Genomic DNA, 15,000 nt, shown 5'->3' on the forward strand with positions numbered 1-15,000 from the left:
GGACAGCAGGCACAGCCTTTTTCAGTTTGGGATTGTGTGTCACGCCCCAACAATAGTAGATCTACAAGCTCAAGATCTAAGTGATTGTGACCTTATATAGGCCGGGCTATTTTCGGCACATGACCCTGGTGCACAAGGAAGCATAAGGTCACAGTCACACATGTGCTTCATATGCACCGTATAGCATCGATTTCCCACGTTGTCTTGCGGGGCTGTGTGAGCTGTGCCGACAGGAGAGACTTTTCTGGGGGTGTAGTTTAGTTTGACTTAAGTTGGAGCGTTGATTCACTGACAGAAAAGTACAAGCATAATGGCTGCGGGGGGTCAAGTGGGGTCAATCATGGCGCTTCTTTCCTATTGGTTGATGCCAGTGGTCTGAAGTATCTGAAGCACTCAGATATTTATTATTTTACTTAAGTAAAAGTACCAACACCACAATATAAAAATACTGTTACAAGTTAAAGGCCTGCGTTCAAAATGTTACTTGAGTAAAAAGTACAAAAGTATTGGCATCAAAATAGACTTAAAGAACCAAAAGTAAAAGTACTAAAATGTTTGAAAATAGCTGATCTACAAGTTCACAACGCGTCAACTTGTAGATCGGCTATTTTCAAATAGCCTATGTATAAAATAGCTTAAGTGGTTGGTGTATGTCATTTATATCTGCAAAGGATCAAGTAACTAAAGTTTTCAAATAATTGTAGTGGAGTAAAAGTACAATATTTGTCTCTGAGATGTAGTGGAGTAGAAGTAAAAGTATTGAAAAAATGTAAAATATTTAGAATTACTCAAAATTGTACTGAAGTACAGTACTTATACACTACTGGCGAGAACCCTCCGATACTAAGACAGCCGCTCTACCTCTTGGGCTACTGCCACCCTACAGTCACATTACTGAACGTGTGACTGCAGTCTTGCGTTGCTGAAAGGTCAGTGACCTCTGCCTACCGATACATCTCGACAATTCCAATTCTAAGGTAGCTGCAAGTACAGTGCTAACTTATGGCCACTGCTTTGTAAACAAAGCCTGTCACTGCCCCCAATATGAAGGACCACACACTAAAGACATCAGATTGGTTCTGCATGCGATGCAGTTTTATTTTCAACTCTCTAATCGCTTACACCCAGTTTTAGCAACGGAAGCTGTTGTGAGATTGTCCTCAGTCTCTAGCGGAGCGAAACCGTTAGGAGACGGACTGGTGAGTGTACTGTGACCACTGTGTTTACAGGAGAGGAGGGTAATGAGGGGGGGTGACACTGTGACGACTGTGTTTACAATAGAGGAGGTAATGAGGGGGGTGGTGACAAATATGAGTCAAGAGCCAGGATGAGCGTGATAAAGGAGACTGTTTGTTCTTTCAGAGACACAGGAAATACCTGATGAGTGAATTCTAGGGAAAAGAAAACAAGTTGTTTTTTGATATCGTGAAAAAGACTGAACACCCACCTCATCCTCTCTCTCTCTCTCTCGCTCACACACACACACACACGCACATGCACACACGCGCACGACACGCGCGCGCACACGCACACACACACACACACACACACACACACACACACACACACACACACACACACACACACACACACACGCTGTCACAAGTCTGACATAGTGTGAGGAGGAGGAAGGAAAAGAAAGGCTGTTTGAATATGCCGAACATTCTTCAGAGTCACAGTGGGTGAGACATCAGAGTGGGTGACCATCAAACACATTGACTGGTTCGTTGCTTGAGTGCATAATATGCACACACATGCAAATGCATACAAACACAAAATGTATATATTATGGTCCCTCTTAACCCATTGAGACCTGAAGCCGATTCTACATGTCTCCTAAATCTCAACAGTATTCTGAAAAACGTATGTTTCTATATCAGTGGTGCTCAATCTTTTTCATGTCAAGGATCCCCAAAATGATATGTATTTGGCCGCGGACCCCCATCAAAATATTTTGTTCCAGGGACCCCCCAGAAGCAAAGATTTGAGTTAAAAGATTTAGCTTTAAAAATATATATATTTCAAAGATTTGCACACATTTTCACGATTTTTCAAAAATAGCAGATCTACAAGCTCATAGCGCGGCACTCGGTGCCGCGCTATGAGCTTGTATATCTGCTATTTTTGAATAGCCCAAAGTGTAAAATAATACTTTTTAGCTCAAATCAAAAAATGACACAGTTCCAGGTCTCAATGGGTTAAGCCCTGTTTAGACCGAAGATTTGCAATGACACGAATAAAACATATTCAATCCGATGTATACTTTGTTATGTAACGGTGTTGCGCGCAGAGAATCGCCGTTCTACAAGCTCCATGTGACGCGTTGAGAGCTTCTGGGTTGGCTATAATGTATATTCGCCGGACATACGTACATCTAGGCATGACAACATTGGGTTTGGGCAGCGGTCTGAATGACCCTATAAACTGATCCCCTACAGATAAAACAGAGTCAGTAATCCTAGATCCATCATCACTAAGCACCGTTCAATGACTTGTACAGAACATAATAACACAGAGAGGCCGCCTGGGAAACAAAACATCCCGGGTTCGGGCCGCGGTAATCTGTCGAGGTGTCCCTGAGCAAGACACTTAAAGAGATAGTTCACCCCCAAAATGTCCATTTTTTTCTATCGATTACTCACCCCATGGAGACCTGAATTAATGGATTTCCCCCCTTTTTTTCGCATTCCTAAGCTTGATGACCAGCAGCGGTTCCGGTAAGAGACACAAAGAGTCTCCTTTGTGTCTCCCACCAGAACCACTGCCTACCGGTCCGCTTGTCATCAGATTATTGGCTTAGGGAATGCGACGAAAACAAAAAAATATCCATGGGGTGACTAATCGATAGAAAAAATAATATTTTGGGGGTGAACTATCCCTTTAAACCTTAACTGCTCCCCCCCCACGCTCAAGTCTGACAACTTGGGTGAGGCTGAAAACTGAATTCCCCCCGTGGGATCAAATAGGTCTAATTATTTATTTTAGATCACAGATAGCAGCTCCATTGTTTTATAACATGCTTGTATATTTGTTACAGAATTCTCGCTGATCAACCTTAAATCAAAGTTCACTTTATTTCCGGTGATTACAGACCAGCATGGCCATGCCTCAGATACTAGTATAAACACAGAAATCAAATGGCTGTCATGAAGTTCTGGGAAGTTGAACTTACTTTAGAAGCATGTGCACTGAATCCAGCCTGAGACATCTCTAGCTCAAAGGATGAAGTGTAGTTACCAGATGTAGCTGGAAGAGAAGAGAGATTTATGTTAGATCTGTGTTACTATTTCATCAAGTCAACAGTGTTTGCATAATATGCACAATGCTATGTACGGTGCAAGAATGATAGAGCCATTGTTTTATAGCATGCTTGTGTTTTTGTTACAGCATTCCTGCCGATTTTTTTCTTAGGTTTTGAAAAGGTACCACAATAGACCAGTTTAGAGAGAGTTACTGATTACCTGATTACTACATTTCTGGACTTTTACTTGTAACAGAGTACTTCTACATTGCAGTATTGATACTTTTACTTAAGTAAAAAATGTGAGTACTTTTTCCACCACTGAACATTTCTCCACTGTCATGTTTCTGCATCTGTATCAACAGTTCCAAAGATCCTGAGGGAATGTGTGTGTGTGTGTGTGGGTGCATGCGTGTGTGCGCCAATGCACCTTCCAGAGCGAAGATCTTGCTCCCCAGAGCGTCTACGATGGTCAACAGAGCGACCTCGTCGGACACGTTGAAGAAGTGGTCTTCTAGTGGAGGCGAGGAGATGGACTCGATCTCCTTGATGAACTTATGCACCTCTGCTGAGCTCTTGTTCTGACGGTTATAATCTCCCAGAACCTGAAAACACACAATGAACCGGCTATTTAAAACAGCAGGGGTAGTGAGTGAGTGAATGAGCGAGCGGGCAAGCAACTGGATGAATTTAATCACTGTTGAATGGGACAGCTCCCATTATATTAGTTCAGTATGTCACATTTGTACAGTGTATGATTTAGGTGATAAACATACGCCCCCACGCACGTATGCACACAGACTGTCTGTCAATGTCAAATTCACATACAGTATAATACATGTATATACTGTACATTATACATTCCATATATGATTACGATTATAATTATCTCTGATCACATGATTTATTTGTTGGAGAAAAAACACAGTGTGTGATAAGGTGCTTACAGTGTCTTCATCGTTTTATCTTCGCTCTCCCGTGATAGTCCTTTGAGGTTATTGATGACCTTTATAATAAGTAGGCTGGTTTTGTGAAACTGGGTTCTAGAGAAACTGGGTTCTAGAGAGGCTCTGAAAAACGAGTATGAACGTTGATGCAAACTCACAGCGATGCCAAACCTCTCGATGTCGTCGTCGTCGCAGTCTTCGATGACCTTGTCCAGGTTGTAGAAGTCATGTGACTCTCCGTCCGTCACCGTCAACATGACCTTCTTGACCCCGGGCCGGGCGCCACGCTCCACCGTGAAGGCTTCTTTCCTGATTGGTGGCATTCAAAGAAGAAACTGTCACCCAACTGGTGGACATCAACTACCATTTTGTAAATACTAATTTTATTATTTTGTTGCCCCAGCAACATTAATCAGATTGTTGCACCATTGATGGTTAACAGCCCAGATATCGTATACACAATATATAATTCCACTAATCAGAAATTATGTAAAAAATGAGTTTGCTAGATTAGACCTGCTGGTGGCGCTCTAAAAGGCCAATGTGAAAAGGGTGGCATTTCTTCCTCGGCTTAGTGGGAATCTGTGTGCAAAATTTCACGGAAATCGCAAGTTGGGTTCATGATTTGAGGCATTTTTTTCGAAACGGACCAATCCTGCAAACTTTGGAAGCCAATGTTAGACAATTAGGATGGAATATGAAATATCGGACACAACCGTCTTGATCACATGACTACTGTGTACCGATTTGCATGATTTTTGGATCTATTGTTATGAGGCTGTCTGTTTGTCTGACTGTCTGTGTCAGTGATGTGTGATGTTGAAGAGGCTGGTTTTTAAACACCTGGCGGTTTCGATGCCCAGGGCTGTCATGGTCTTGTATCCCGTCTGCTGGGGTAGATGTTTCACCTTCTCCAGCAGAGACTCTGTGTTGTCAAACTGACTCAGGTTGACCCGATGGGTGACATTTTCACCATATGACACGATGGCCACCTAGAACACACACATTTACACATACACACAAGCACACACACACACACACACACACACACACACACACACACACACACACACACACACACACACACACACACACACACACACACACACGCACACGCACGCACAAACACACACATATTTTAACAATGTATCTATGTCCACATAAAGGGGAGCACACGAGGACACACATATTATAGGAGCAGTAAGGTTACATTCACAAAATCATGGCATATTATTATGTCTTCATGATACAATAAGCATGTCACTCAGTACTCTATGGGTATACAGTAAGTAGCAGCATGTCTGCCGTATCTGGCGGCTGCCAATTATAGCAGAGACAGCGCAATACTTTGCTAGTCTTTTTGTCTCCTTTTTGAGCATCCTAAGTTGTTGAAACCCTCTAACAACCAGTCACACACACGCACACGCACACGCACACGCACACGCACACGCACACACACGCACACGCTCACGCTCACACACACACACACACACACACACACACACACACACACACACACACACACACACACACACACACCTTTAACCTAACCGTAACCTAACCCCAGCCCTAAACCTAAGACTGAGCTCGCCTTATATCACTGACCATCCTTGACCTTATATCCCTGACCAACTGAACTCACTTCCCAGAATCTTCCTCAACTTTCTATCCTCAGAAAACTGGAAGGCAAAAAAAAAACACACACACACACACACACACACACACACACACACACACACACACACACACACACACACAAACACACACACTCATGCTCGCTCGCACACACACACGCTCACACACACTCAGTGGTGGAAAAAGTACTCAAATTCTTTACTTCAGTAAAAGTACCAATACTGCAATATAAAAATACTCAGTTACAAGTAAAAGTCCAGAATTCAAAATTTACTTGAGTAAAAGTACAGAAGTATTGGCATCCAAATGTACTTAAAATACCAAAAGTAAAAGTACTAAAATATTTGAAAATAGCAGATCTACAAGCTCACAACGCGTCGTATCGCGACGCGTTATGAGCTTGTAGATCGGCTATTTTCAAATAGCCTATGTATAAAATAGGGCTAAAGTGGTTAATGTATGTTTCATTATATCATAGTTTATATCTGAAAAGTAACTAGTAACTAAAGTTTTCAAATAATTGTAGTGGAGTAAAAGTACAATATTTGCCTCGTGGAGTAGAGGTAAAAATATTGGAAATTGGAAATACTCAAGTAAAGTACAAATAAGTAAATGTACTTAGTTACTTTCCACCAATGGCACACGCACACGCTCACACACACTCTCTCCCAGACTGTGGTCATGGGTCTGTTGGTTCTAACATGACACCATGTTCTTTTATCCAGCAAGCAGAGGAGTTGAGCAGCCCCATGGAAGATGTGACTTACACTCACTGGACTGTACAGTAACAGTATGAAGAACTTTCCATGGGCTCTCCTCTGGAAAACTGTACGATCAATGAGCCTATAATAAAACCTAAACCGCCCTGCAGTCACACAGCGGATACGGCTTAACCTATAATTAACCCTTTAAGACCGGGAACGCATCTGTGTCATTTTAAGATTTTCTTTGGCTATGTAAAAATAGCAGATATACAAGCTCGTAGCGCGGCACCGAGTGCCGCGCTACGAGCTTGTACATCTGTTGTTGTTTTTTTAAATTGTGAAAATGTCTGCAAATCTTTAGGTTGAATATATATATACTTTTTTAAAGCGAAAGTTATTAACTCAAATCTTTTTACAAATTCACTCCAAAAAAATACTCACAATTTTACAAATGTCTTGTAAATCCTAACATTTTTTTTTCCTAAAGTTTTTTTTTATTTTTTTTTACTTATGTTGCTCATTATTATTATCAATGGTTTTCAAACTTTTTGTGTCAAGGACCCCCAAAATAATATGTATTTGTCCGCGGACCCCCTCCCATCTAAAAATATTTTGTTCCAGGGACACGATTTTTCTAAAAAATAGCAGATCTACAAGCTCGTAGCGCGGCACTCGGTGCCGCGCTACGAGCTTGTAGATCTGCTATTTTTGAATAGCCCAAATAAATCTTAAAATGACACATATGCGTTCCCTTCCCGGCCTTAAAGGGTTAAACAACAGTTTTATTCGCCTACATTTTTGAATAGGCTACACACTATTGTGATGAATAGCTATGGTTCATGCTTTATTATGTTTGGTACATATCTCTCTGTATAATTATTAAGGAAACCTCTGTGGACAGGATCTCTCTGTCCTGCCCGGTTCTCCTCAATGGCTGGAGCAATTGATCTGAATTTGCACACGGCCATTGTCTATTAGCATAATGCACCAAATAACGTCGCTCGTTTTTTTACTTTCCCAAAATGTAAGCCGTTTATTAGCGCTTTTATGTCAACACCGGAGATTCTGAGTTTGGCCTATGGGAGCTATCGTCGCGAATGGTTATTGCGCCCCCAAGCTATGGGATGAATGATCAAACTGCAAACTGCGCACGGCCACTGTTAGACAGAGAACGCTGCAAACTTATAAAGCACTATCATTTACGGTGACCGTGTCCACACACACTGCGTTTCATGAGAGGGACGGCACTTTGGATATCATCATCATGCCACAAGCACGCAGATTCACACGCGCAATGTTCAAATCCAGGTGCGACAGGTCTGGTCGTGTGTGTGTGTGCGTGTGTGCGTCGCGACAGGTTGTGCGTGTGTGTTGGAACCGTTTAGGAGCGTGTGTGTGTTCGCTGTGGGTCCACGACGTGGCGACGGGACGCAGGCTTGTGCGGGTCCGGCCGTGTGTGTGTGTGTGTGTGTGTGTGTGTGTTCGCTGTGAATTCGCGACAGGTCGCGGGCGCGTGCCTGTGTGTGTGTGTGTGTGTGTGTGTGTGTGTGTTGGAACTGTTTATGAGTGGGTGTGTGTGTATGTTCTCTGTGGAACTGTTGCAGGTACCAAGTACAAAGTCACTTTCCATCCATGATGTACAGTACTGTCTGTACACAGCGCATATCCAAACTGCACATACTGTGGGTGCTCATATCCCCGGACGGGTATGGACTAGTAATGATAATACATAATAATTAGACCTTTTTGATCCCAAATTCTTGGGCAGCAATCGGCTTCACCCAGCCGATTGCTGCCCAAGACTTGACCACAGGAGGAGGGAGAAAGACGTTCTGTTCTGGATTTGAGACCTTCTGTTTCCCAGGCAGCAACTATACCAATTCAGCTACGCCCCCCCATGCATTTGTACTGTTGGTGTGCATTTTCTTCCAAATTCGACTGCCAATTAACTAATTGAATCTGATCAAATATGTAACACAAAAAAACATAACTACAGCACCTAATCCATCCATCCATCCATCCATCCATCTGAAGCTGACCTGTGAGAGTTTAGGTCCAATATCAATGTTCTTGAGGAACTTCAGGAGGAACTCAACAATACTGGACCAGGGGTAGATGCTGTTAGATCCATCCAGGACAATGACGATGTCCATCTCCTTGTTACATTCTGGAACACAAGTACACAGCAAAATACAATTTTTAAACGTTTGTTTAAAGGTGCTGTAAGTGATATGTTTAGTTAATTTAGCCTTATATTCCCAATGTAATCAATTGCTTCAATTTGTGCTTGAGTAAACAGAAAATAAATGTTCTGGTTAGGATACCAATTTTATCCAATCAGGAAAGAAAACAAATGAATGGGAAGATAAACTGGAACCCAAGCTGATGAACAATGTGTGGGGTTCTCTCTCCTGATTGGATGAAATGTGTAACCAAGCTGAACATGTATTTTCTGTTTACTAAAGAGCTCAACAAACACTCTACAGCAATGATTACATTCAGAATATAGAGCTTGAACCCTTTTAACAATAAACTTGTTGTTTTAAACAAAACATATTAATTACAGTATTAAAGAGATATTTCACTTTAAAAAAAGAAATTGGGTCATTTTATCGTCTACTCAGGCTTTTGTCAGCACCCCAGACAGTTGCTTGATTAAATATTTAGATATTTGATATTCATTTTTATCAGACACGCCCCCTTCCTAAACAAACCCATTATAACTTAAAACTACATTTTTAACATGTTAGATTCATCAAAAAAAAACGTCCTTGGTTCTGGTGACTCACCCTGCCCTCCTAATACATGAGGGGCCGTGTTTTTTTATTACTTTTTTCATTTATTTTTTTATATTTTTTGGGGAAAATGAAAAATAATTAAAAAAATTAAAATGAATTAAATGAAAAAAGTAATCATTACTGAATTAGTCCTGAATGAAGTCCTGAATTCATAATTTACTTGAGTAAACCTACGAAAGTATATCAAAATGTACTTAAAGGACCAAAAGTAGAAAGTACTCATTATACAGTAAATACTGAATGAAGCAACCGGACAAAAACTGTCCGGGGTGCTCTCAAAAGCCTGAGTAGACGATAAAATGACCCAATAAAAAAAAAAAATCCCCTCTCAGAGTCACATTAACCCTGATGATCTTTACTGTGTAACAGAATCAAGTGATTTTAATGTTCTGTCTGCTGTGGATGTGGTTGTCTCAGCTGGTAGTAGCTGTAATAATTACGTCATGTTATTTAAACAGCAGGTACAGCAGAAATCAGTTGAGTCACAGCTTCCTTTCAAGATATATTCTAGGACTTGTCAGTTTATTATTAGTCAGGAGGAGGACAGTGTTTGTTGTGACACAGGAAATGAGTAGAGACATGTGAGCCATGACAGAGAGCAGGAGTCAGACTCTGTGCAGTTCATCATATTTAACGGTCTGCGGGGCCCACCATGCAAGGCTCTCCAATTAACACTAATTCAACACAGTAAACCACCTTAGCATTTAATGTACACTGCTCCCACAGCTATTTACCCCTGCCGTGTGTGTTGCATTATCATGACATTCCACACTGTACTATATGTGTCTGTGTGCTGTGTATCTATATGTGTTTGGGAGAGAGAGAGAGAGAGAGAGAGAGAGAGAGAGAGAGAGAGAGAGAGAGAGAGAGAGAGAGAGAGAGAGAGAGAGAGAGAGAGAGAGAAACAAACCACAGTGAGCTACTTACAGTGGTGTAAAGTAATTAAGTAGCCTACATTTACTCACGTACTGTACTTATAAGTACAATTGTGAGGTATTTTCTTTTACTTTACTGGAGTATTTCCAATTGTCAGCACTTTTACTTCTACTCCACTACATCTCAGAGGCAAATATTGTACTTTTACTTCACTACAATTATTTGAACACTTTAGTTACTAGTTACTTTGTAGATTTTATTACAAAACATACATTAACCACTTCAGCCCCATATACATTTCGACCTTTTGAAAATAGCCGATCTACAAGCTCACAATGCGACGCATTGTGAGCTTGTAGATCTGCTATTTTCAAAATATTCTTATACATTTGCAAACTTGAAATAGGACATTCTGCCTAATGAGTACTTTTATTTTTGGTACTTTAAGTACATTTTCATACCAATACTTTTGCACTTTTACTCAACTACATTTTGAATTCTGGACTTTCACTTGTAATGGAGTATGTTTACATTGCAGTATTGATACTTTTAAAGTAAAATAAATGTGAGTACTTTTTCCACCACTGGCTATTTATTTATTTCCTTGGACGAGACGGAGGACAGAGCCTGTAAAAGTGTCTCCTAACATGGTCATACAGAGGGCTCTGAGCTGGACCGGGCCTAAACCAGTTAGTCAGAGGCTTGTTTACATTCAGAAGAATGCTCTCCCCAGTTGAAGGAAGGATGTAAGGGTACAGCAGACTGTTAAAGTCTGTAGAAAGGTGATTGGTGCCGGGGACTGTAGTGTCAAAAAGGTTTCAAAGTGACAACATGGGGGTTTCCTGGTTGTGAAGTATAAGAGCAAAACAGGGCCAGCTGTGTGAATGTTGGCCGACTGTATTACGCTGCAATGTTTTGTGTCATGTTGTGTCGTATTGTGTCGTATTGTGTTTAGAGCCCGGCCATCATACATCGGCCATTATTCGACATTTTCGACATCTGCAAATATGCGTGCCATGTGTCCCAATCATTATAGGTGACATTTTTCTAACATAAGAAAATATATATACATCAGATCATGTTTACTGTACTTCTCAAATAGAAACTGTAATCAGTTCTAAGCCTTTGATTGATTAGAAAATCATTGCAATTTCAGACAAATCAAAACATAGCATATGTTTTGATAATTTGTCCGAAATTGCAAAGATTTTCAATCAAAAGCTTAGAACTGATTATAGTTTCTATTTGAGAGGATTGAACTTGTTTGCTTACAATATAAATAACAAATTAAATAATGGCACATAAAATAACAATTAAATACAAATAAACACAAATAACCTTAATAAATATGTGATCTAGGACTCTCCAAAATGGGGATGGGTGTTGGGCTCTAACTGTGTCATGTTACCTTGTACAGTCGGTGCAAAGGAGTTGAGGACCTGGAAAGAGGAGCTGACGTTGGCACACACTCCTGAGATGTACTGCTGTTTACCACACATGTACCCGTACTGAGGACCACAGGCCTGGAAGGACAGGAAACACACACACACAGACACGCGCACGCACGCACACACACGCACGCACGCACACACACACACACACACACACACACACACACACACACACACACACACACACACACACACACACACACACACACACACACACACACACACACACACACACACACACACACACACACACACACACACACAAACACACACACACACACACACACGCACACACACACACACACACACACATACACACACACACACACACACACACACACACACACACACACACGCACACACACATTTGAAATAAGTATTTATGTCCACATAAGCAAAAGTACAAGAATGCCTTGTACAAAGGACATAAACAGATAGTGGGACAACAGCCAGTTACAAAGTGCATATAAGGCAGAAGTCAGAACATTGTTACATGCAATAATGTTGGCATACTTGTCAAACACAGCAGACAACAACCATGGGTAAAAGAAACAATGCCTCCTCCAAATTAAGCAGCTTCCTATAATAGCTGATACTGAGCAGTACCTTGGTAACTGTTTGGCCCTCCTTTTGGAGAGGCCGGCCATTTGAAGGCCCCTCACAACCAACTTCTGTGCACGTGCCCTAGGCTACCAAAAGTTTACATCTGTAGCCTATTGTAGCTGTTAGATGGTCTGCTCTAGCTGATGATATTTTATCACTTTGGTTAGCAAGGCTTCCTCTGTAATCAAAAGTAGAACACTTCCCTATGGTTTTCATTAACAACAATGACATCAGGGGTGTTAGCTGAAATGTTAGAGAACACAGAATTATCATTACACAGGCTAAACATGCTCGGCTTCACAGTAGAATGCTTATACAGCATGATGGAGGACCTGAAAATAGAACAGATATCTTTTGATATCAAATCCACTATTCTGTCATGCCTACGTATGTAGAGTCCCCTGTATACATGGCACCCATTTAAGATTATTTGTTCATGACCATGATGTATGTATACAGTGAGGAGCACGGTTGCCTGGAAACCAGATGAGAGAGGTTAAGTTTAGATGGTAAACTGCAACCTCGCTTTCAGAGTAAAGACAACGGTTGCAGTTCTATTACTAAGCAGAGACTAAGATTTGTTAGTTTTCCACCCGTATTAAATATGAAGTCATGGGTGAGAGGTGGTTCAGAAACCAAGGGGAAAGGATGACACGGCATCTATTAAAAAAAGACGTGACCCACCCTTCCAGACGAGTCCAAGAACAGGAGAGAATAAAGTCTGAGTTACACGCACGCAGTTGGGTGTGGGTGGGTGTCACGTACCGAAAAACATCAGATCTACAAGCTCTGTGAGGTTGCAGATCTGCTCATCGGAAGCGATATAGACAGACAGACATACAGTAGATAGATGGATGGATAAATAGATAGATAAATAGATAGATAGGTAGATAGGTAGATAGATAGATAGATAGATAGATAGATAGATAGATAGATAGATAGATAGATAGATAGAAAGATAGATAGATAGATAGATAGATAGATAGATAGATAGATAGATAGTAAATTAATGTCTCATCAACAGTATTTTTTTATATTCATTTATCCGACGATTTTTTTTAACCCATTTTTTCACCCAGTGCCAATTGCCTAGGTAATCCTGGGCACTACTCTCCCTCTGCCAGCCTAGGGGGAGCCCAGAAATGAGGCAGTATAGAGAGAGACCAGGATTAATGCTGATAACACAAGGTTTTTGTGAGGGTCCCTACCCTGGGGAACACGGGGAGAACATGCAAACTCCACACAGAAAGGCCCTTTCACCAACCCCACCTAGGGTATGGGCAATGATGATGCGGAGGAGAGAACACGCCCCAAGCAAAAACCGAACCCAGGACCTTTTGACTGTGAGGCTACAGTGCTACTGACTGCACCACCGTGCCCCCTTCTCATCAACAATATGAACCCTGCTGTTGAGTTTCAAAATCATAAAACCTAATGGCCCATAACCACATCATACTGTGTGTACTATGGATTCACACTATGTTGGTACATTCCTGTGACATGAACTCTCTCTGTGAGAAGCAGCAACGGGTCATGTTTACTGTTCTCATATAAACTGCAGTTTGAATGTCACAGTTTGTTTGCCAGAAATATACAACGTCCTCTTACATACGAGTGTGAGATTTGTTAGTAGAATACGACGGTTGTTGGTCTGCGTGTCCTTACCAAGAACCCTCCTTGGGGGTTGGTCACCAGCGTCGTTCCCATGGTCATGTTCTCCTTGACTTCAAGTAAGTTAGGGATCGTTGTGTTTTCTAAAAGGGAAATATGGATGGATAAACATAGTGTGTTTGTATTACTATACTTGCGAGGACCAAGTATAGTAGAATTTGAAGAAATATACATTGTGAGGACCGTTTTCCTGGTCCTCACAAGACAAATGGTTGTTTTATAGTAAAAAAAAAACATTTTTTAGAGATACGTTTACAATTAGAAAAACATTCAGGTCAGGATTAGACATTTAGAGGTTAGGTTTAGGGATTGGAATTAAAGTTAAACATGTATTTACAAGTTAGTTGCGTGCCAGTCACTTACTGTAGTTGCGTGCCAGTGTCATGCACCAAAAAACAGCCGATCTATAAGCCCACAACGCGTCGCAGCGCGACGCGTTGTGGGCTTGTAGATCTGCTGTTTTTCGGCTTTAGGCTTACGGTTAAAAATGGCAATTATTATCTTTAAATGGCATTCATAGCATGGCTGTCCTAAAGTGTTGATGTCCTCACAAGTATAGTAATACAAATGTGTATGTGTGAGTGTGTGTGTATGTGTGAGAGAGAGAGAGAGAGAAACAAAAAGGAAAAGTCAAGCATGGTCAGATTCTTCTCTATGTTCCCATAGGAAGTGGGACTCTTTCCAAGTTAAAGAAGTATAGTTCACCCAAAAAAAAATCCTTATTTTCTATCAATCATTTTTATCGCATTCCTGAGCCAATAATTTGATAATCGGCGACCTCTCAGGTAGGAGACACAAAGAGTCTCCTTTGTGTCTCCTACCGGTTACAATGCATCACGAAGTGACGAGTTGTAAGCTTGTAGATCAGCTATTTCTGCTATTTTTACGTGCATAAAATTATTAAATATGTCAATAATTTCTTTGCATATTTCAGTTATTTGTCATATCTGCCCTGTGCAATGTTTTACATAGCATATGCCCATATATGGGCATATACTGATGACATCAGGGATCTCTATACTGTATATGGGCATCTCTGAGGAAAATATGGTACTTTTACTCCACTACAATTAT

General features: G+C 41.1%; 1 protein-coding gene across 1 annotated transcript in view; it reads right to left on the reverse strand.

Moving 5' to 3' along the window:
* itga1 (integrin, alpha 1) overlaps window positions 1-15,000 on the reverse strand; it is a 99,046-nt gene that overhangs the window by 24,936 nt on the left and 59,110 nt on the right. Inside the window, exons 5-11 of the mRNA XM_084047070.1 lie at window positions 13,921-14,009; window positions 11,610-11,724; window positions 8,567-8,694; window positions 5,032-5,180; window positions 4,347-4,497; window positions 3,672-3,846; window positions 3,173-3,246 (exon numbers count right to left, since the gene is read on the reverse strand). Coding sequence (XP_083903196.1) covers window positions 3,173-3,246; window positions 3,672-3,846; window positions 4,347-4,497; window positions 5,032-5,180; window positions 8,567-8,694; window positions 11,610-11,724; window positions 13,921-14,009 — 881 coding nt within the window. The remainder of the gene's footprint in view (window positions 1-3,172; window positions 3,247-3,671; window positions 3,847-4,346; window positions 4,498-5,031; window positions 5,181-8,566; window positions 8,695-11,609; window positions 11,725-13,920; window positions 14,010-15,000) is intronic.

The sequence above is a fragment of the Gymnoscopelus microlampas genome (genome assembly GCF_963454915.1).
Source record: "Gymnoscopelus microlampas genome assembly, chromosome: 21".
Lineage (NCBI taxonomy): Eukaryota > Metazoa > Chordata > Actinopteri > Myctophiformes > Myctophidae > Gymnoscopelus > Gymnoscopelus microlampas.